The 24,877-nt window shown below is 31.7% G+C and overlaps 1 protein-coding gene across 1 annotated transcript in view; it reads left to right on the top strand.

Annotated features, from left to right (window-relative positions):
* The window catches only part of Pkhd1l1 (PKHD1 like 1), a 140,432-nt gene that overhangs the window by 41,524 nt on the left and 74,031 nt on the right, over positions 1–24,877 (top strand). Inside the window, exons 20-35 of the mRNA XM_027948491.2 lie at positions 792–941; positions 2,127–2,251; positions 4,025–4,188; positions 4,999–5,171; positions 9,286–9,433; positions 10,946–11,100; positions 12,974–13,096; positions 13,782–13,887; positions 16,625–16,735; positions 17,823–17,987; positions 19,027–19,148; positions 20,633–20,765; positions 21,204–21,399; positions 23,034–23,176; positions 23,586–23,690; positions 24,365–24,553. Of these exons, the coding sequence (XP_027804292.2) occupies positions 792–941; positions 2,127–2,251; positions 4,025–4,188; positions 4,999–5,171; positions 9,286–9,433; positions 10,946–11,100; positions 12,974–13,096; positions 13,782–13,887; positions 16,625–16,735; positions 17,823–17,987; positions 19,027–19,148; positions 20,633–20,765; positions 21,204–21,399; positions 23,034–23,176; positions 23,586–23,690; positions 24,365–24,553 (2,308 nt within the window). The remainder of the gene's footprint in view (positions 1–791; positions 942–2,126; positions 2,252–4,024; positions 4,189–4,998; positions 5,172–9,285; positions 9,434–10,945; positions 11,101–12,973; positions 13,097–13,781; positions 13,888–16,624; positions 16,736–17,822; positions 17,988–19,026; positions 19,149–20,632; positions 20,766–21,203; positions 21,400–23,033; positions 23,177–23,585; positions 23,691–24,364; positions 24,554–24,877) is intronic.

The raw sequence follows: 24,877 nt of genomic DNA, 5'->3' as shown, positions 1-24,877 counted from the left end.
TATTAGTGAGGAAAAATAGGAAAACCTTTCTATTTAATGGGAAACCTGCTCACCTTAATAAACACATGTACATCTGAATTTGTTACTAGAGGCCCTGAGGGCCGCAGAAGTAATTAATATTCACTCCTTTCCTACTGCATCTCCCATCACCATCCCAGCACTCCTTTCTTTGCTCAACCCAGCTTTACCTACCTATATTTGCCAATACCAGGCTCTTACCTATCTACCTCTGCTTTTTGTATGTATTTTACTCTCCTTCTGAAGCCCCCCTGGCTCTTTTTTCCAATTGAACAACTCCTCATGACTTTGGTCTTAACTCATTTGTAACTTGCTCTGAGTCAGTTTTCTTGATCCCTTCATGTGGGCTTGATGCCTCTGTTCAGCCTTCATTGTATAATCCTTGATTCCTTTGTTCTAAACCAATGGCTCCTGTATATAGGAATATTGTCTTCATCACTTAAATTTTGAAAGTGATTAAACAAAATTAAATTTTAAAAATTAAACAAAAAGCAAACAAAAACCTGCCATATAGTAAACACTGAACACACAATCATAGAAGGAATGAATAAATATCCTTGACCGGTTCATAATATAAAAAGGACTTGAGAAATAATTAAATACAAATACAAGTTTATGGGTCAGAGGGGAGCTTTAGAACTTCCAGGAAAGGAGAGAATATTTCAAGTTTGAGTCATTTGAGAAACAATATTGAACTTTGAACAATTGTTTGGGTATGGTGGGAGAAAATCAAGAAACAAATCATGTTTTCATTTGAAATGTTGTTTTTATAGGAACGTATTAATAGAGGGCAGAAGACAGCTGAAACTGACGCTTACTGTGGTCGTTATTCCCTGAAAAATCCAGCTGTTCTTTTTGACTCGACAGATGTTAAGCCAAACAGATTACCATATGGAAACATTTTATTATTTCCTTATAATCAGGTATGCTCAACAAAATGATATGCTAATTGAATCTGAAATTCACCTTGGTAATAAAATTTCATGAAATTATGTCATGTTGAACAGGCACTGTGGCTCACATTCTGGGTGCTTTAGTGATTCCTCTTCTGGCAATTCTAAAAAGAAAAAAAAAACGTGTGTGTGTGTGTGTGTGTCTATATATCATATATTCTTCTTTATCTCATAATCTTAGAAGACATGATTTGCACATAGTTCGAATACTAAAATAATTAAAATGTATAATATCCTCCATTTTTCTTCATTAATTAGGAAGAAACAAAATGGATAGCCATTATAAGCTGATCTTGAGTGTTTAGTTGGGGAAACATGAAAGAAAATCATGAATTGAAGAGATGGCCATTTTAGGATAAATATTTTAAAACCAATAAGCATAACTTTTTGCTTTTTCTTGTTTTTAAAATTCTCAAATATGTTCAGGTGCGGTGGCGCACACCTGTAATCCTAGTGGCTTGGGAGGCTGAGGCAAGAGGATCATGGGTTCAAAGCCAGCCTCAGCAAGAGCCAGGCACTAAGCAACTCACTGAGATTCTGTCTCTAAGTAAAATACAAAATAGAGCTGAGGATGTGACTCAGTGGTTGAGTGTCCTTGAGTTCAATCCCCAGTACCCCTCCACGCCCACCCCCACTCCCTGCCCCAAATTCTCAAATGTGGCAAAAAGTCCAATGTTCTAAGTTCTTAAAATATCTGGCATGCTTAAGGAGTTTGGGACCATTAAAACAAGTTTTTAATTACTATTTTACTTTCATCTCTATCTCTTAATTCATATCCTGATTAATCTGTCTGAATATTTACCTCTCTTCTCTCTTCATCTGCAATGACTTTTAAGTTTAGTGAACAATTTAGTTAATAGACAGCTCAGCTCCACAGGGAATGAACTGTTCCCATTTTTAAAGGAAATCATATCTAAGAAAACAATAAAGAATTAATCATTAGTTGTTAGGTCACTTTGACTCCATTTCCTTGTTTATAAAATCTTCCCCAATTATTCTCCTACAGCTACTAGCTGAAATTAATCTTGCCTTTCTCTGTATAGTATATATGGAAAAGGTTCAACAAATATTTATTTAATTGGATTGGGTTAATTTGAATTGTTACAAAACAATTTAATGGGAAGATATGCTAACTTTTACCATTTTTTTATATAGTTATGTTTAGCATACAAAGGATTCCTGAAAAATTATATTGGTCTAAAATTTCAGTACCAAGACAATGGCAAGATTACTAGAAGTGCTGATATACAATTTACATATTACTTTGCTTATGGAAACAAGTAAGTTGTACTATGAATTTGGAAAAACTTAAGTTATTACTATAATATATGTTTATATGTTTTTACAAAGATAAATTCCTTTCTTGTTTTATTTGGAGAGAGGGGAAATCTTGAGCACATGGATCTAAATTAGAACATTTCTAGTCTGTACAAGTGCTTCCTAACAGAAATAGATTAGAAATGTATAGATTAAGAAAATAAAAAGTGGCCTAGTATCATCATCATCATCACATATGACCATTTGAAAAACAAGGCAAGGTAGTCATGGTAACACATGCCTGTAATCCCAGTAACTCTGGAGATGCAGGAAGGAGGATTGCAAGTTCTAGGCCAGCTGCAGCAACTTTGCAAAACCCTGTCTCAAAATTTTTAAAAGGGTTGGGAATTTAGTGCAGTGGTAAAGAACACTGATCAATACCCAGTAATTAAAAAATACAAAATGATAGTAAACTTTAGAATTTAAATCATATATTAAATCCAGTATGTTCTCAGCTAATGGAAAACAGTAGAAACAGATTAGCTTAGCTTATCAGAATTTTGTTACTGGACTTCAATCACCAGGGGCAAAAAGTGCTTGCTATGTGGTAGTAGAGAAAATAGAATGTTTTGATGAATATATAAGATAAAGGGAGAAAAGGTATTTTGAAGTAATGCTTACTTTGCCAAAAGTTAAACATGTAGAACTTCAAATAAGGAATTATAAAGGAAGTATCTGAATGAGCCTAGACAATGCTTTTAAATGACTACAATTGTCATAACTCAAGCACAGTTAGTTCTGTATAATTATGCTTTGAGTCTTTAAAAATAGTTATAGCTTGAAATTAATGTAAATCCTGACTATATTTCTATCTGCAATGTATGAAAAAATCCATTTATAGTAGAAATAACAATGAAAAGACACACACTCTGTATTTTAGAAAATACTTCTCATAAATGTTAGATATGTTGTTTGAAGTATGACTCACATAAAGCTGAATTCATTCAAAGTGCACAGTTCTGTGAGTTTTAAGAAATGTATACACTCATGCAACTACCTCTGTGCTCTGTAAAATATTAGCATGCTATTATATCATATCCTGTATTAGAAATGGAAAAATAGGATATTAGAATCAACTATTTTAGTTAAAAATGTCAGATATAACAGTAAATTCAGTCCAGTGTTGAGAAGCAAAACTGGAACTTGACAGTACTTTCAGAAGAGCTCACTGGAGTAGCATTGTGTGGAATTTTTTTTTGCTATGCCATCACCTCCTTGTGGGTTATTATAAGATAAAAATCATAGCTTTAACTGAATGAAACATTCTTAAACTCTACCTTTCCTCAAATATATGTACACTTCCTCAGGCTGCTTGTATCCTGCTTATTATACTCTAAGATATAAAATTCTACCCATTTGATTAATAAAATTTATGTTAAATTCAAAAAAATAAAAATAAAAAATAAAATAAAATATTAACTATTTTGTGTCTTGTTTTTTGTTAAAGTTCTCTATACCAATGTATGCCCTTTACTTACTGTTATAGAATGTTATTTTACATTTCTGTATCTACTACCAAGGCTTATAAATAAAAGAAAACCTGAAGTTGTTTGTAATATTAAAGCTTTTACTACCAATGTACGCTTCTGCTGGTATTTCTTGTTTGCCTACTTTTTTTGTGCTAATGAGTATGTTTGATTAACATCTTGGTGGAGGGGCTTTTACTCTTTAAAAAGTTTAATGACTTTTGCAATGTATTTTTATTACTAATTTGTACATTGATTTAATTATTTCAGTTGGACTTACACTTGCATAGATCTTCTGGATCTCATACAAACCAAATATGATGGAACAGATTTTTCTCTTCAAAGGATTAGTTTGCAGAAAGCATCAGAATCACAGTTCTTCTATGTGGATGTAGTATACATTGGACAGACATCTACAATCTCAACATTGGTTGGTATGTTCTATCATTTTATATCTGCAGTTGTCTTCTAAATGTGTCATATAATAAAATTCTACTGTGGATATTGTTCTTATGTTCTGTATAGACAGGAATATTAATCTTTGAATATTCATGATTCATTCTTTTACCTCCATAATATTATAATTTAGGGACTGAGAGTGTTGTTCAGTGGTTGAGTGCTTTCTTAGCATGCACAAGGCCCTGGGTTTGAACGCTAGCACCAAATATATATATATATATATATATATATATATATATATATATATATATATATATTACATATAATATATATTACATATAATATATATATACACATACATATTACATATATAATGAAATGAAATAAAATAAATAATATTATGATTTTTACTTTATTTTTAATGGAAAGGGCAATATGATTTGTCCTTTTGTAAGAATAAATTCATTCTTAATATAAACTTTCTCATTATAGCAAGATTAGCAGTATAGTCCTGAATTTTGTTTGTTAATAAATATACTTTCTCATTAAAGCAAGAATTTGTTTTATAGTGCTGATTTTGCTTATCAAAAAATACACCATGGCAAACATTTTCATTTTGTTTGTTTTATCTTTGAGAAACCAACTATCAGGAGGGACAGTCATTCCTAAAATTCACCTATTGACACTGACATTATTAGCTAAAAATGAAAAAGTTATTTTTGATAGTCTTAACATTGTGGGCTTAATCCTGTTATTAAACTCATACGTATGAGATATGATAATAAAAATAAAAATAAAACACTACAATGTATTTCCCATTTACTTTATTTATTTACATTCTTTAGAAATGCCAAAGAGAAGACTTCCAGCATTAGCAAATAAAGGTATATTTTTAAAGCACTTTCAGGTGAATCAGAGCAAAATTAACGGATCAACTATAACAATCCAATATTTTATTACCATGACTTCATATAATTGCAGTCATAATATACCCCTGATGGCTGTAAACTTTGGACAGGTAAGCCTAGAATTTTATAAGTTACTATTTTCAACTTAATGATCATTTCTTTTAATGTAATTAATTTAAAATTTTTTGAAAATTGCTGATATTTAGATTGAATATCTTTTGATAAGGCAATTATTTTAAGACAAATTATTTATAAACTTGTTTTACTTGAGCAAGAACATGGACTTTAAGCATGAAAAAATATTCAGAAAATATTCATGGGTAAAAAAAACAGGGTAAATATCCTTAAGAATCAAAATTAGTCAGATTTAAGCAGAAATTTCATATTGACTTACAAGGAAAAGTCATGGTCTCTTCCATAATTCCAAAATAATTTGCATAGGTTTTGAACTGCTTGGATGATTTATAAGATCAGTATTAAAAACTACAAATGTGATAAGCATTTTAAAGTTTAATTTCCTGTAAAAATACATGATAAGTTAATATTATTTCCTACAAAAAATTAAAAACAAGTAAATAAGCTCAAGATTAAAGTTTAAATTATTAACTCTTGTAATTAGAGAGTCACAGAAAACTTTAACTTACCAACTTTATGATTAAAGATAATGAAAAACTATCAGTATTCTCCAAAATTGCCTTTACCCCATGCTGGCTCAATGTTTTAGTCTTCATAGCTTCCAGATAAATGTCTTGTAAATGTTTTCTAGTGTTTTACTCTTAGCTCTATTACAAAATGTGCTAACTCAGGGCTTTCTGTTCTCAAATATCTATGTCAACAGTCTCCCAGTTTTCAAGATTACTCATAAAACTGATAATTGGTGATTGTTATGTGTAAGTTTTAGCTATAATTGAAGATTTAGTTGGATAATATGGGATTTAATTTTTGTGTTCTTTTTAAAAATATAGAAATGAAAGATAAATGCAATAATATGCACACAGGTTTAATGTACAGATCCATGAATTGTTTTTAAAACTTTACTTTTGAGATAATTGTAGAGTCATATTCAGTTGTAAGAAATAATATAAACACATACCTATAACCTTCACCTATTACTCCCCATCATGGTAACTTCTTGTAAAATATAATGTGACAACTAGGAAATATGCATTGATACAATCCACTAATCAACCTTATTTAGATTTTATCAGCTTTTCATACACTTATTTGCGTGTGTGTGTGTGTGTGTGTGTGTGTGTGCAGTTCTGTGCAATCCTATCACAAGTGTAGATGCATATGACTACTACCAACACTTCCATTATAAGCATTCTTGTGCTACCCTTTTAGCCACCAGCAATGTATGAGTGATCCATTTTGTAAGCATTTGGTGTTATCACTACATATATATTTTTTCATTTTAGCCATTCTTATAAGTTATTTTGGTTTTAAGTTGTCTTCCCCAATGGCTAATGATAAACATGTTTTTATGGGTTTATCTACTGCTCATATATTTTTTTTTTTTTCTGGTGTAACCAAATGACCTGACAAGAACAACTTTAGGGAAGAGAAAGTTCATTTAGGGGCTCACAGTTTCAGAGGTCTTGATCCATAGACAGCCTGATACATTCCTCAGGTGAGGCTGAACATCATAGTGGAAGAGTATGGCAGAGGGAAGCAGCTCACATGATGATCAGAAAGCAGAGAGCTCCACTGTACAAACAAAATATATACCCCCCGCTCCCCGAAAGCATGCCTCCAGTGACCCGCCTCCTCCAGCCTCATCCTACCTGCCTTCAGTTACCACTCAGTTAATACCATCAGAGGAACAATTCACTGATTGGGTTAAGGCTCTCATAGCCCAATCATTTCACCTCTGAATATTCTTGCATTGTCTCCCACATGACCTTTTGGGGTACACCTAATATCTAAACAATAACCTCATATATCATATATAAAATGTCTTCTTATATCTTTTGCCCATTTTCTAATCAGGTTGTCTATTCCATATTGTTGAGTTTTTAAAAGTCTTTTTATATTCTAGATTCAGGTTCCTTGTCAGATATGTGATTAACAAAAATTTTGTCCCAGACCATACTTTGTCTTCTCATCTTCAAAGTCTTTCATAGTGGAAAAATTGTTAGTTTTGATAGAATCCAATTTACCATTGTGACAATTGTTTTTCTCTTATGAATGGTGCCTTTGGTTTCAAGTCTTAAACATTTTTTTTCTAAAAGTTTTATAGATTTGCATTTTACACTTAAGGCCATGATTCATTTGAATTTTTATATAAGATATGGTTTTAGGACCAGGTTTATTGTTCTACCTGTGGCTCCAGTTGCTCTGGCACCATTTATTGAAAATATAACTTTTCTCCATTTAATTACCTTTGTACTTTTATGAAAAATCAGTAGGCCATATTTGTGTGGGTTTACTTCTGGGGTATCTATTCTATTCTATTTTCTACATGTTGATCCTTCTGCCAGTACCACACTATCTTGATCATTCTGTTATATTTTCTACATGTTGATCTTTCTGCCAATACCACACTGTCTTGATCACTATAGCTATATAGTAAGCCTTAACATCTAGTAGAAAGAATTCTCTCAGTTTATTCTTCTTGTGTGACAGTACTTATGCAATTCTAGTTCCTATGCCTTTTGGTACACATTTTAGAATAAGACTGATTATGTCTACACAAAATCTTGCTGGCATTTTGATACTCATTGCCTTAAGCCGATATATTGTTTTGATAAGAATTGGCATCTTAATTATGTTGAGTATTCCATCTCATGAACAGAGTATGTCTTTTCATTGATTTAGGTTCCAATATGTTGTACAAAAAAGAAAAATCAGCATATTTAGGATAGGACTTCTTTATTACTTTAACCAGAATTTTTCAATTTTCAGATCAGATCTACAACATGTTTTGTTAGATATGTATATATTTCATTTTTCTGGAAGCAATTTTAAGTGGTATATTTTAAATTTTGGTTTTCACATGTTCATCATTTGTACTTAGAAACATAATTCTTTTGTGCATTGATGTTGTATCCTGAAATTTGCTGAACTCAATGAATTTTTTACCAAATAAATACACTCATAACGACCATTCAGATCAAGGTAAAGGAAGTCATTAGTTTCCTGAGAGATTTCTTTTTATCTCCTCCTTGTCATTAGATTACAAATCCCTTACACCCAGATAACCATTTTTTCACTTTTACCACCATTAAATACTTTTGCCTATTTTTAAACTTTAAATCAATGACTCATAACAATGCAATCTTTTAGGGCTAGGGATATAACTCAGTTGGTAGACTGCTTGTCTCACATGCACAAGGCCCTGGGTTTAATTCCCAGCACCACACACACACACACACACACACACAAAAAGAATGCAATCTTTTGTATCTAGCTTCCTTTAGCCAATATTGAGAGATTCATTTGTTACATTTAGCTACAGTTATTTTTGTTTTTCATTATTGTACATTATTCCATGGAATAAACATACCACCATTTATCTGTTGTGTTAATGGTCTTTTGCACTATATTCAGTTTAGGGTCATTGCGAATAAAGTTGATGTAAACATTCTTCCATATGTCATCTGGCACTTATGTTTATCTACTTGTGCATCATTTTTAATTCCATAAGATTGACAGATAACTGAAGGACTGAAAGTGGAGAGAACACGATTAAGGTTATAATCTAAGAATCTCTATAAAGTGTTGCTTCTGCGAATTGATTGGTACTCAGTATTTAAAAAGTCACCAGTAAGACTAGACCAGTCCCTCTACTACCATATTCTTCTTTATATTGTTTATCAAGTCCCCATATGCTATTTCTTCAGAATGGTTTTTAGTTTTCTGATAACCAAGATTGCATCTCCTGCTTCTTTTCTGTCCATAGTCATGAGCTTTGTACATTGAACAGAATGTATGCTCGATAAATATTTGTTCCTTGAGTGATGGAGGGTACATTCTGAATTAATGAGGTATTACTGTGGTTCCAGTTGATTGCTACACAAATGACTGAGTTGACTTTGGCCTCATTATTATAGCTGTGTATGCACAGCCTGTATTGATTTATGTGACTCTCTCTAACGTTCTGAAAAATCCTGAATACTTGAAGCTCATTTATGCCATGTCACAAGATTGTACCATGGTAAAAGAGAAATCATGTTAACCATTGTTTGGTTTGATCATTTTATCAATATTTGTTTTGGAAATTAGGTAATCACAAATGAGACAGAGAATGAGTCTGTTTACAGAGGAAAAAATTGGCCAGGGAAGTCAAAGATTCATATTCAAAGAATTCAAGAAGCTTCTCCACCTATAAGTGGCACCTTTGACATTTATGCTTACGGACATGTTCTCAAAGGTATATGAGGAATGTTCAGAACATTGATATATACACATACAAATATATAGTCTACAAAATGTTAAATGTTATTTCATTTGAGAATTGCTACTTATTGCTATTTTTACATTGAAGTAGTGTGTGTGTTTATGTATGACATACCATATTTGGCCAATCATTAACCAATCATAACCAAACATAATAATTTTTGTTTAAAATTCTTCTGTTACTAGATTAGAAAAGAGTTCACCCACCCAAAGCCACTGTTATTTGTAATGATTCTTTTTTTTTTTGGTAGTGGGAATTGAACCCAGGGGCACTTAACCACTGAACCACATCCCCAGCCCTTATTTATGTTTTATTTAGACACAGGGTCTTGATAAATTGCTTAGGGCTGTGCTAAGTTTCTGAGGCTGGCTTTGAACTTGTACTCCTTCTGCCTCAGCCTCCCAAGCCGCTGGGATTACAGGAGTGCACCACCATGCCTGGCTGTAATGATTATTCTTATTTAACATTAATATAAGAAAAAAGTCTGCAAAAATATAATATACTCTTAACAGTCATTTTTTGAAAGTAGATGACTTTCATAAATCATATCTTTATATAACACATACATTTTAAAAAGTATTCATGATTAGGGTAGCCAGAAACGATAATAATATTAACATATTCTAAAATTGGGATTAGAATATTATTTTTTAAAGATGACTTTAATTGAATAATCAAGACCTGTTCTGTCTAACATAACCATGAGCCATATGTTGCTACTGAGCACTTACAATGATACAAGTGCCATAGAGTGAAATAAATAACATTGAAATATTGTTTCAACATTATTGAAATAACATTTTAAGTATATATTTCTTTACATAATATTTATTATCAAAATAATTGTAATTGTTCTTGTCTTTTAAAAATTACTACTCTTAGAAAAATTTAAATTATATTTGTGATTCATAATGTTTATAAATTAGACAATGTTGATCTAGACAACAATAGTAAATGTTTTGGTGCACTACTTTCTTTTTTATTTTTTTAATTTTTTTTAGTTGCAAATGGATACAATACCTTTATTATTTTATTATTTTTATGTGGTGCTGAGGATTGAACCCAGGGCATCACACGTGCTAAGCAAGCACTCTACTACTGAGCCACAACCCCAGCCCCTGATGCACTAATTTTTAATAGTATTTTTCTCCATGATTTCCAGAACAAATGATATTTTCATATTTTCTTCATTGCCTCAGCAGATGTACCACATTCATAACTTAAAATATCTATAAAGGGAATTGATATTAAAAATAAAAGTATTTGAGATGAGGCCCTAGTTGGGAGGTACATTATTATGTAACTATTGTTTCCCATAAATATATATATTCACAGCACAAGTGAGACATTTCACCTTCACTTTTAATGGAGGAGGGTGTGTGGCTTACAAGTAGTAGTACACAGTACACGTTACTTGTACTTTAATAATGAAATATGGTTTGTAAATTCTTGACTCCTGCTCTTTACCCCACTCTGTGAATGCAGGCATCCCTGCTGCTATGTCAGCTGCAGATTTGCAGTTTGCTCTCCAGAGCCTGGAAGAAGTAGGGCAAGTCTCAGTTACACAAGAGGGCACCTGTGCTGGATACTCATGGAGCATCAAGTGGAGAAGCACATGTGGAAGGCAGAATCTTCTCCAGGTTCCCTCATTTGGCTTGGCTTCTGTTTTCTTCTGTGTGTTGTTTGCTTATTTGCACCCTGCCTCATTCTAAAAAAAATTGGAGATTTTTATTTGTGTATACTGAAAAAGTCAAACTATAGACCAAAAAAATTTTAAAGGCATTTGACCAGAAGATTGCTTTACATTAGGTTGACAAGGTGTACTCTTTCATGGCTCATAACTGTTGGTACTTTATTCTCCGTTCCACATGGGAAAAAGTTCAGGAATATGTGAGTTAAAGACCCTTGGCAGGGACAGAAAGAGCACCTGAAAGGCCAGTCTCGAAACAAAATCTAGGTGCATTTTAAGAGGTAGGAGTTGGGGACAAGGAGAATCAGCTTCACTGTCAATAATTCTGCCACTAGAGCTGTAATCTGGGTCCTTGGTACTTTTGTGGTTTGAAATGTGACCTTTTTTAGTTGGGGAGAAGGTCACACCTTAAATTCTCATCTAGTTATTTTAGCTTAGAGTGTTGAAAGGGCTGGAGGAGAAGATTTAGGCCTAGAGCACATGAAGGAGAGGAGTCTAGGAGTGACTAGGTCACAGAGTGTCCAGCATTAAAAAGATTATGCTTTCTAGTGATGATGAGAGTGAGAAATAGTCTCTCTCATGCATTGTGGTGAGAATATAAATTAGTACAACTTTAGGGTTTTTTTTTATGGCTAGCTAATACATTTTTAAATTAGTACCACTTTGAGGGAAGATAATCTAAGAGTATCTGAATATATATACTTAATTATCCAGCAATCTCATTTATATTAACTCCATCCTACTGAAATAATAATATAAATATAAAATGATACAGGCACAAAGATAGTCTGAAGCATTATTATTTAAAACAGTAAAAACTTATAAACAAGTGTCTTCAATGGGAGAATAATTGTTTGAATGACATATTCCATGTGAATACTATGTGATCATATGTAGACCCATATATATTTAGCTGGAGAGATGTCCATGACATAAGCTGGAAAAATGCAGAACTCTACTTATGAAATCATTTTTGCAGCAGGAGTGTGAGCTAGGGATTTTGGAGACAAAAAAAAGTATGTAAACCAGTCTATATGGATGTGTAAAATAATAACTATCGTAAAAGATGTAGAAGTTATTTTAAGAGTACACATGGCCTGAAACTAGAATTAGAAAATTCCATAACTGCCATAGCTCTAGTGACTGGTCTCCCTCTTGTTATCTCTGCTACTGCCAGTGTATCCAACTCTTTGTCTCTTTTCCAGCAAATCTTCTCTGCTTATTCATCATTTCTGTGCCTCATCATGTTGGCTCACGCATAGCCCAGGACTTTGCTAGCCCTTGTATACATCAGAAGGCTGCCATATTGGCAGAGAAACTTTGGAATGATCAAATTGTACATACTGATTTGATTTGGGTTCACTTTTACCATTGGAAGAAAACCTAAGTCCAAGAGTGGATGAAAATCCAGGGTAGTTGGAGGTGAAATATGCTAAAGGGGAAAGTTGATGCTCAGATGGAAAGAGTACTCAACTTTTCACATATTCAACAATATCAAAGTGATTATATTTAGAAAAAGTGTAGAATACTTTAAAAAACCCAATTTAGTATATTGATTTTCTCTAGACTTACTGAATCTAAAAATTCAAGTGAATTTTTAGTCATTGAATTCATATTTTAATTAATGCAATGTATGACAGTATAATGGTCTCAGCATTTTCTCTGTGAATAGACTATTCTCTTTTTTGAAGAGTTTCCTTAAAAAAAAAAAAAGTGACAAAAGTGGTTTTGATCTTTTTTGCTTTTAGTCCTTAAATTATAAAGAAAAACTTGAGTGGTCATATTTACCATAGTCCTTCTAGTAAAATGATTTCTGTTATTAGGTTAATGATTCCAACATCACTGGAGAAAAGGCTAATGTGACAGTTGCAAAGGTAAGAGAAGGGGGCTTATTCAGACGACACATCCTGGGAGACCTTCTGCGCACACCCAGTCAAAAGCCACAGGTATTTTTGAAACTTTTCTTACAACACTTGGCATAATTTTAAATGGATAACTAATTTTTAATATGTTAAAGACCTGATAAAACAGGATGGTTGACTTCTCTATCTTCATGTTAATATTTGCGTTAACAGTTGATCAAATCAGTAAATTATTTTATGACTTTTGGGGAATTATCCTCCTTGTGAATTTTTTTTAATTTACTACTGCCAGAATTAGAGAATATGTTCTTTTATTTAAATAGTTCTGTGAATTAATTACTAATACTGCCATTTTCGTGAGGATGAAATTAAAAATGTAAAGAAGTTAGGTGACTTTCCCAAGAGCAACCTCTGTTTTTCTTCCTATTACTAATTAACTCCTGGTAGCATATGTATTCATTTTTTTTTTTCATTTATAGTTTTAGGCAACTCTCTATTCCAACCCTAATAGAATATAAGTTGGGTGACTTCAGTGATGTCACCTATTTTGCTTAGTATTTCCTGTATTACTAACATTTACAATGGTGCCAGATACAAAGAGGGCACATTTGCTGAATGAATGAAAGAATGAAATGTCAAAATAGAAAATGTACAGACTAATTTTTTAGACAAGCAAACAAAATTCCATTTGTTCTAAATCCTGTGCATATCTTAGTGATCCAAGCTGCTTCTTTACCCTTATTAATCAGCTCTGTTTCTATACTTGAAGGTTCAAGTCTATGTCAATGGAATTCCATCTAAATGTTCAGGTGACTGTGGGTTTACGTGGGATCCCATGAGTACTCCCCTAATCTCTGCCACAAGTCCTTCTCAAGGTAACCTGATTTTTAACAGAGTAAGAGGGAGTAAAATAACTAGCAAAATGTAGACTAATAATGATTTTTTAAATATGCTTATACTAGAAGGACGAATTTATGAATAAACTTCTGGAATATACCCCTTTGTAAAAAAAAATATGCTTATACTGATGTCATCAACTAAGGCAAATAGACCATTCTGCATAGCATATATATATATATATATATATATATATATATATATATATATATAATAAGAAAGCTATGTAAACAGAACTAATTATGTATTTTATTTTTTAAAAATGCTGCCCTTAAAACTGAAGCATAGCCTTTAAAGTACAGGAGACACTAATAATCTATTCTCCAGTTTGATCAATTTCTAAATTTCACTTTTGCATTGAGATATTTTTGTTCAAATCTTCTAGCTAGGGTGTTATTTAGAACATTTCAGTATTTGAGAACACTTCTAGGATAGTTAGTATTAAAAGGATAGTAACAAGACAGCTACCACTTAATAGTTGAGTACTAGATTTGAGAATAAGAGAGGAAAATTTTTGCCCAGAGTTCTGTCTAGTCCAGGGCATGCATTATACCATTTCTTCATAGCATGTTATTGCTTCAAAAAATATGATATACTCTGCATCTGAACTCCTGAGGATTGAAATAAATAACAGGAATGAGGATTGTTAAGTGGTGACTTTTTCAATCAGAAGGATAAGTTCAGATAGTATAATTTTAGTATCAGATACTAAAATATTTAGTCTTGGTGGCTAGTTGGAAGCTTCACCTAATTGTATATGGGCGGCTCAAAAGCATTGATGTTTTAAAGTTAGTGTATCTTTACGTTGAAAAAAATATACTGTTTAGATTTTTTATAGTAATAATATTGTCTTGGGGATAACTGTAGTGTTAAAAGGCTCAAGAATCAGAACATAATGAGCAGTTGATCATAGTCCTTAGGTATCCTTATTTTTGTACCTATCCTTGCATTTTTAATGATCTACCACATTTATAAGTATTTCCTGATGAATACTCTTTGTTCAAAAAGAACCTGAATTGCCTTTTGGTACCTTACAGTTAATTTTAAAATAATGAAAAATATAAAGAATGCTATAAAAATCATTTTCACTGAAAACTAACAGTTACTCACATTTTGTCTTATGTACTACCAATCATCAGTCTGTGAAAGATGTATTATTGGAATAGCTAAAATCTACTTTGAGCATCAATCTAGTCATAGTTTCCCATCCAAATCCGCAGAGGCAATAATTAATTTTGTGTCTATTCACCCAGGCCATGTTTATTTAATACCCTTTGTATATAATACACACAGATATGATGATTTTGCAATTTTGTGAAATTTATGACTGAGATATTGCAATATAAATATCATTTTGCATCTTATTTTTATAAAAATCACTCATGAATCATTGGGATATGTTTTATGTGGTTATATGTATATCTAATTTATCACTTTTAAGTACTTCATGAATATACCAATTTATTTGTTTCTCTGTTGATAGACAACTAGATTGTCTACCATATTTTGGTTTTACAAATAAAACTATATTGAGCTTCCTGTACAAACTTCGTATTGTACACATGCTAATACTTTATAGGAATATATGACCAGACATTGACTTGCTGGATAGTAATTGGCTATTTGCATAGTCAGTTTACTAGATTACCAAATTACTCTCCAAATTGACTGTACTACCAGTAAGCATTAAAGCACCAGATTCCCATGTTCTTGCCAAAATTTTGGCCAATCTGCTGTGTGAAAGAAGTTATCATTGTTTTAATTTGTCTGTTCCCTGATTAGCAATATACATGAGCATCTATCTTCCTGTATGTTTCTTGGACATTCAGATTATTTTTTCTTCTGCAAATAGTGTACATCCTTAATCTCTTTTTTGTTGTTGTTGTTGGATTCCCTTTTAATTGTCTTGTAGCTCTTTATTATATATTACATTTACCAATCCTTTGCATGTGTTATAGAAGTCTATCATTTGTGTTTTAGTTTAGTATCTTGTTCATGGAAACATTTAAATTATTGATCTCTTCTTATTTAGATATCTTTGCTTGTATGGTTAACCATTGCTTTTTGTATCTTTTAAAGATATCCATCTCTACCTCAAGATATTTGATTAAATATACTACTAAATTGTTTTAGTTTTGTTTTCTTATTTTTCACTATTGAAATTCATGTGAAATCTATATTATGTGTAGTAATATGTAAATAGGTTGAATATGTTATTTTCTAATCAAATCTGGATACTTTTCAGAGTGAATGGAAAAACATTAAGTTTAAGATGCTGGGACAACAAGTGTAAGTGAGGACTATCCCAAACATTTTAGGATATATATCATTCTAAACTTGAATCTTATTTTCTTTTTAAATGGGAAGTATACATACCACTTATTATATAGGTTATTTCCTCATGAATTGTGATGGCAAGTCTGTCATATGCTAAGTTACTCTACACATGTGTAGAGTAACTCATTCCATACTTTCAGTCAGATAATTCTTCCTACTCTGTCAACACAGAGTCAAAATATGAAGCAATATAGAGGAATTCAACTGGAAAATACCATGAAAAATTAATGTGTCTTTTTTCCCCCTGCTTACTTATAGGCCTGTTGGTTATGTCTTTCATGAGTCTTATTTTTTTTCCTCTGAGAAATATCTAATTTCATCACAAGAGATTCTAATTTTTGTCATTTTAATGTTATTATTTAAACTTTCCCCTTCCAGGATCATATGAAGATAGCACAATTCTAACTATAGCAGGCTCTGGATTTTCTCTTAGCTCAGCTGTATCAGTCTCAGTTGGACCAACTAGTTGTTCTCTTCTTTCTGTGAATGGTAGGTTCTTTTAAAAATTATGAAGTCTTATTCTTCTTTGAGAGAAATTAGAATCAAATAGCAGTTTTACAAATATGATCATCATGTAGTGTGTCCTGTGGAATCACAAAGTTGGCAACCCGTTCTGGATAATGCCATATCTTTTTACCTTTGATTATGACCACAGGCAAATTATTTCATTGATATACAACATCTTTACCCCATAACAGTTGATTTTTGGTTTATTTGTCTTTTTTTTCCCATCACAAAGTGGTTACATAAGATACTTCTTAGATTGTTTTGTCTGGAGGCACAAAAGTGTTCTGAGTTCTACCGTAGTCTACCATGGTCTTCTCTGCCTGTATTTTGACAGTGTTATATTATTCATGTAGCAAGAAGATGTGGCCATTTTTCCTGAATTCTACTCCAACAGACTTTTCTCCAGTGATGCAGAAGTTATATATCATTCACAATGTCTACCTCTTGAAATTGGGAGGTCCATAGCTATTTCCCCAAAAGTTATCTTTCAAGATCCTAGGTGTTTTCCATAATTTCAATAGATTAGAATTATGCAGATTGGAATCATTTCTGTTGTCCTTAATTTAAATCTACTATGAGCTTTTGAGGTCAAATACTCAATATTGTATCTATATTACCAGTTTACATAAACTATTCTAAATAAAGTGAACAACATTGTTTTCATTAAGGTTTATTTGTCTCTTTTATTAATAGAATGTATTATTTTACTCAATTTTTGACATAAACAGTATGTTGTAAAACTTTAGAATCATTCATATAAATGAGATTACAAATTAAGATTTTAAAAATTATGACAGTAATTTTCTTTGGCTACAGTAGCATCAAGGGAAGATTGTTTGCTTTCATTACTGATTTTCTAGGAGTGTCTGATTCATAGCATCAGGTAGTTGGCAAAGATTTTTCCCTCCATGATTCCCCTTGACCATTAATATATGTATAGTATTCTTTATACACATTTCCTAGAATCTAAAAATTAAGGCCAATGTTAATATTTGCAAATAAAATTTCAAATAATTTTATCTCAAAAAACTATTTTTTTAATCATTTCTCCTTCTTTTTCTATCACAAGAAAATGAGATCAAGTGCCAGATTCTGAATGGAAGTGCTGGACATGTACCAGTTGATGTGTCCATAGCTGATGTTGGACTAGCACAGAATGTAGAGGGTGAAGGATTCCACTTCATTTATGAGAGTCGGATCTCACACATCTGGCCTGATTCTGGAAGCCTGGCAGGTAATAATAAATAGTTCTCAACAGAGAAAATCTCATACATTTACACATTTTATTGTGCTGTTTTTAGTACAGAGCAAAGGGAAGGTAACCAAAAACTCCCTCATATAGAACAAAGGAGAGTCTCCTTTAGAAGGCACAGTGATTAAATGGTTGACTAATTCTTTTGTTTCTTGTGGAGCACAAGTCAGGGTGACTGCTTATACTTACATCTTAGGTTATTGAATTAATATCATCAATTATTACATGTTTCTATAACAAGCTCATTAATTATGTCAGCATAAGATTTATTAGTAATTATTCTGCTTACCAGCTGCTCCATTTGTAACCATAGTCTCAATGGAGCTACTTGACCCAGATAAAGTTCCTGGAACACATGGGGCAAAGGAAGGCTGAGAAAGAAGATGGAGAGAAAATAACACATTCTTCTTGTCCTGCTTCATTTCCTCTGTATTTTTGTTGTTGTTGTTGTTGGTTGTTTGTTTTTACCATGCCTTATTTCAGGTTTTCTGCTTTGGTTTTGATGTTTTTGGTGTTCCTAAAAATATTATTTTTATTTATTGGGTGTTTTTTTTTTCCCTGGATTTTCTTTTACTTGGAGGTATTAAAAATTCGGATTTGGTGAGAGGCTTCATTTTCCCACCCATGGAACGTTTAAGTAAATAGAAACAACAGACTTTCTCTTTAGAATGAAGAAAGTACTGTGGAAAATAATAGTTGCTGCTAATCATGCCCCAGAGCAAATGTGGGCTGCAAATCTGTGCTACTTATCTTAGCCCCATTCCTTTAGAATTCCAGGCTTCAGAGCCCAGACTCAGGTGTGTGATGGTGAACAAACAAGTCTTTATTCTGGTTCTTGATCTATTTGACTGTCCAGCTCTTAGATAACTGGGCAGTTTTCCAATGATGAGATAGATGTTGCCAAATTTTCTTCTTATTTTATTTTATATTAAATAAATAAATAAATATAAATATATTTATATTAAATAAAATTATTTAAATTTTCGTTAATCTGCTTTTTGTTTTTGTTTTCTTTATAAAGGTGGTACTCTACTGACTGTATCTGGATTTGGCTTTAGTGAAAATTCAAAGGTTTTAGTTGGAAATGAAACCTGCAGTGTGACTGAAGGGGATTTGAATAAGATAACTTGCAGAACACCAAAAGTAAGCCCCCTGATTTCAGTTTTTTTCCCCTAAGTTAAAAATCTTAACATCTGGGCAGAGGGTGAAACAAATGAATTATTTTCTAAAAATTGTAGTTTCGGTTTTGCTTTTTTAAGAATTATTTGTTCGGGGCTGGGGATGTGGCTCAAGTGGTAACACGCTCACCTAGCATGCATGAGGCACTTGGTTCGATTCTCAGCAGCACCACATAAAAAATAAAATAAAGATATTGTGTCCCCCTAAAAAACTAAAAAATAAATATTTTTTAAAAAGAATTATTTCTTCAACATCTTCCTGCCAAGATTTTAAGACAAAATACCATCTCAACATTCTAGGTACTTAAAAATCATGAAAAAGAACACACAAACCAATATTAAACTTAAACAGTGTGTTCCAGTGGAAATATTAGTAGTAGATACAAAGTAAAGATAAAATATAGTGGAAAGGGTGTGTCAGAAAAACATTTCATTGAAAAGTTAGTGTCCTGTTATTATTTGAAGATACATAAAAGGTTACTATGTAAACCAAAAGGTGAAAAAAATCAGTATTTACAAATATTCTAAAAAATTCACAAGAAAATGTAGAAACTTTTAATTTTTAAAAAGAAATATATTTTTAAATGTGTTTAAGTTTGTTGACAAAAATGTGACTTTTTCATGGAATATGAAAATGTTAGGTCAATAATGATTCTTTATTTTTAAAACTTATCTTTAAATTTAAACAAAGGCTCTGGTTTGTCAATTATGTACAAAAGGATAATGAATTTAGTCATGGACATAAAAAATGTAACAGAGTAAATGGGGTTATTACATAGTTGTGATCTGTAGAAAATAAATGAGTGTATGCTGGACTGAATGATGGAGAGAAGAATCTGAGGGATATGATGAATTAAAATTTACTTTCTTTCAATTATGACATTCAGCTACATGCTAAATATGCAATAAATAAACACCAGATAATTGAAAAAAACTGTTTTTCCTAATTGGGAATTGCATAGATATTGTATCAATGAAAGCACCAAATATTTTTTTTGAGAGGTCCAAGTGTTTAGTGTTGGATTCTCAAACTAGATTAGCAGAAGATATAATAATGTGATTTGCGAATGAAATAGAATAATTGCATTTGAGTCTATTCCAGGAACAAAAAGGCACAATTTTTATTTAGTATCTTATCCTTAATCAAATAGAGAAGAGAAGCACTTGTCCAGAGCATCTCAACTTCATTGTGGAGCCCTCAAAATCCAATAATACAGATTCTTTAAAGTTGATCATAAAAATCACTGTATTATATATCTTGATAATTCAAACATATAATTTGTATTTGATGTCATGGTTTTTTAAACATCTGAAAACTGACTCATGACTTTTAAACATAATAATTTCAGAAGTTTGTTTTAATTAATTCTATTTCTTTCAGACAATGAATTTCTATCACATTCAACATTTAGTATTTCTTAATTGTTTTATTTTTTCCTTTTGTTTTAGAGAATTGAGGGTACAGTTGATATTTCAGTTATTACCAATGGATTTCAAACCACAGCAAAGGATGTTTTCAGTTATAATTGTTTACAGACTCCAGTTATAACTGATTTTAGTCCAAAAGTACGAACAATTCTAGGTAAGAAATCTTTTAATAAGACCAGTTATTTGACATATATAGAGAAACCACTTCCAGAAATTCCTTCAAAGCACAGTCTAATACAGTTTTGTTTCTTAAAATAAGTAAGTCACAGTTTGTTTTTCATCTTTCTTTTTTAATATCAATTTTCTATTTATAATTTTACTTTTAAAATTTGCAACATGGAGAAAATTATTATTGTTTTAAAAAGTACTTTATCCTTTTTTTCCTTGTGAAACAGTTAAACCTGAGTTTTATCTCCACATGCCAGCCATCTACTTTTTTGTTGTTTCTCCATTTACCTCTGATAGAGTTAGGATTACCTACATCTAATGAAAGAAAAGAGAATTGAGTTGACTTATTTAATATGCAAATTTTCACACTGGATAATAAATTGAAACCTTCTGCAAAAGTTTTTTTTTTCTTCTGAAATAATAGGAGATGTTAATTTAACAATTAAGGGTTATAACTTTGGAAATGAACTCACACAAAACATGGTGGTGTATGTTGGAGGAAAACCCTGCCAGGTTCTTCACTGGAACTTTACCGATATTCGATGCCTTTTGCCTACATTGTCTCCTGGAAAGCATGATATCCATGTAGAAGTCAGAAATTGGGGCTTTGCATCAACAAGGTATGGTAATAAACATAAACTTGATAGAGTTGTGGAACACAAGGGGCTAATAGCATTGGGACAGGAAAAGAAATAATCTTTAATCTTTAATATATGAATTGCTATTGTTGCCTTTATATATCTTCTTTTGCCAAAGACTCTGAGAAAATCTCAGAAAAATTTAATATGACACTTAGTTGTGAGACCAATACCATTCAGATCAGCTAGTAAAATTCTCTGTGCATCTAGGTTTGTGTATGTCACATGATTTTCATTCATTCAGAAAATACTTGTCAAACAGTTTCTAGGGGACAAGCACTTGCTTAATGCTGGACTCACAGTAGAGAATAAAAGGGGCATGTTACCCACATTAATGGTGCTCACGGTTTTATTGGAGAAATCAATTATGAACAGAAAATTACATCAATAATCTAATCATAAATGTGGAAAAGACTATGAATAAGAGGTACCAGGTGTTAATAAAAAGGTAATAAATGTAGCTAACTTATCCTAAGGTACAGGGAAGCATTTTCTGTAAAGGTGATAATTAAGCCAGGAAATAGGTAGGTAGGTGCTAGCCATCTGAAGGGCAGGAAGAGAATTTTTCTCTGATTCTATTTCCTTAGGGATTTAGTATTTTCTTCCCTGAAACTCTTTGTTTACTTGTAACAACTTTAATTCTTGTGTGAGGAATTACTAATGTGGAATACTTAGAAGAAAGGAACACTGAAATTTAGGGATTAAAAAGAAGACAAATAAAGCTGATTTCAGAATGGAATGAGAGATGACAGCAGCAGAATCTTGCAGGAGATGAAGATGAGCAACAGAAACCATAATCCCAAGGTTACATTCCCTTTCAATCTGATTTGAGTTAATATTATCTCACAGAGAATAGCTCACATGAGTTTTAGAAGGCTCTGGCTTGTACTTTGGCTGGATGATATAATGTGCAGGATTGATACCATACAAATTGTATATTTAGGTGGTAGTTGAAGAAATACTAATTTAGTTATGCTGAAGAAGTTAAATAAAAGTTAATACAAAGATTCACTGGAATTTTTCTGCCTGTGCAGTTATGTGAGACTTGGAATAAGGGAGTCAACTCTATATCAGGTCAGAAAAGCACTGTACATTATTATGGGCTTCTAGCAGACACATTCTAACTATAACAAAGAAAAATAAATTAAAATCTCTCATGGAGATGGGGGAAGGGAAATCCTGTAAGTTCCCAACAAACATGGAATGATTAATTTAAATTAATTACACAAAATTTTATTACTCATATAAAATATATGACTTTTTTCTTTTTTATATGTAGAACTGCCTTTATTCTACTGTGGATATATTTTAAAGGCTTTCCTGTATTTCTTGTGTTCTCATTTCTCATAACCAGATTTTTCATAGTAGTTTCAGATTTTGTATCTCAAATTTGTGCTGTCAGATTTTCAAAAATCTAATTTAAAATTACTAACATATAGCACCCAACCAAATTGAGGTTATGATAATTCAGATTATCTAGTCTTAAAAATGATATGTAATTACATATAGATTCAATTATTTCCTCTTCCTAAAAAAGTCATATACTTTTAAGAGTTTCATAATATGAGCCCATGAGAAGGAAATTCATTAGGAAAATCTATTTTTTTCCTTTTCAGAGATAAATTAAATGCTTCAATTTGGTATATTTTGAAAGTGACCAACATGTTTCCACAGAGAGGCTCCTTGTATGGTGGGACTGAAATCACTGTACTGGGTTTTGGGTTCAGCACCATACCAATGGAGAATACGGTCCTCTTAGGTAAGAGCTATATTCCCCTGTGAGGGATATTGCCATTTTTCTCAGCTAAAAGGATGTACTATAGGTGCTGAGTTATTACACAAATACTATCAATCATGGAAACATTACTGTTCTATTAATGTAAAGAATGTTAAGTATATTTGGTTAAGGGGATGAAGAAAATCTGAATAAACTGCTTTCAAACTTTAGATTTTCAGTCAATTAATATTATATATTTTATGTATATAGATCACTTAAAGGAGGAGGGGTCAGTTTTGAAAATAATCAGTTCTCAAACATGATTACCATTAAAAACAATATCCTACCATATAACACAGATTTTGACAAAACCTTGACTGTTTACTAAGCTCCATTTCTTCACAAGAAATATTTGAGAAAAAAAATCTTTTCCATCTTTGTTTTTTTCTAGGATCCTTTCCATGCAATGTTACATCATCATCAGAAAATGTCATAAAATGTATTCTTCATTCAACAGGGAATGTATTCAGAATTACCAACAATGGGGAAGATTTAGGTACCAACCAATATTTATACATTGTGAATAAGGAAAAGCATGTTAGCCTGAAATTAATTTGATTTTTATTTATTTTATATCTCAAATTATTTGGATAATAAATATAAATATTTATTTTAAGATCTATGGTATCCGCTTTGACATAGAAGTTACATATGGAGTGAATCAGTGGCAAGTTGAGTTTAAAAGGCTAGAGTTCACAACTTATTCAGGAATTGACAACTGGCTTTGCTACAGTGCAGAATCTCCTGATTATTGCAGTTTATTATCAGTCATCAGTTTCCAAATGAATATTTAAATTGAAATTTTGTATTTTTCCATGCCTATATGCTTCAGAAAATTCTTATTTCTAAAGAATTGATCATTGCCTTTAAAAATATTCCATGTAAAATGTTCTGTGTAACTTATTGAGTATCCAATTTTTTAAAAATTATCTCTTGACCATTGCTTTTTGAGTTATATGACTTATTTCTTCCTTATTTTTCACATTATCTTTTTTCCCCATTACTCCTGTTTATTTTTGTTAAGGGCTTAAGTGACATACATAATAAAATTTTACAGTATTAACTAAAAAGTTGCTTTCGGTAGTAACTGTAAAAATGTTTTCAAAGTTAATTAAGAAATTGATTGCTTTCCTTTTTTCTTTTAATATATGACTCAATTCCTACATCCAGTACATGGATTAGGCTATGCTTGGTCACCATCAGTCTTAAACGTGTCTGTAGGAGACACAGTGACATGGCATTGGCAAGCACATCCATTTCTTAGGAGGATAGGATATAGAGTTTTCTCTGTCTCCAGTCCCGGAAGTGTAATTTATGATGGCAAAGGATTTACAAATGGAAGGCAAAAATCTTTATCAGGTAAGTTTCTTCTTTATTAAATTTTGCATGATGCCTCATTTCCCTATATGTAATACAAAGACATTTTGTTTAGATTTAACATATTTTTACATAGACTATATATGTAAATGTGCTAAATTGTTTATCTGGAATTTTATGGCTATGGTAAAGATATTATAAATGCATGTAAGAACTCATTCTGAAATATCTTTAATGATTCTGTGATAATTGACCAACTGAAAAATACATGGAAACTGCAAAATACGATGAAAATAATAATGTATAATTGAATCTTACCAGTCTGGTAGCAAGTGATGGGCTTCTGTTGATTGGAGTCAACTTTAA

This window comes from Marmota flaviventris, chromosome 15 (assembly GCF_047511675.1).
Source record: "Marmota flaviventris isolate mMarFla1 chromosome 15, mMarFla1.hap1, whole genome shotgun sequence".
Classification (NCBI taxonomy): Eukaryota; Metazoa; Chordata; class Mammalia; order Rodentia; family Sciuridae; genus Marmota; species Marmota flaviventris.
This window is presented reverse-complemented; position numbering and strand designations above follow the sequence as displayed.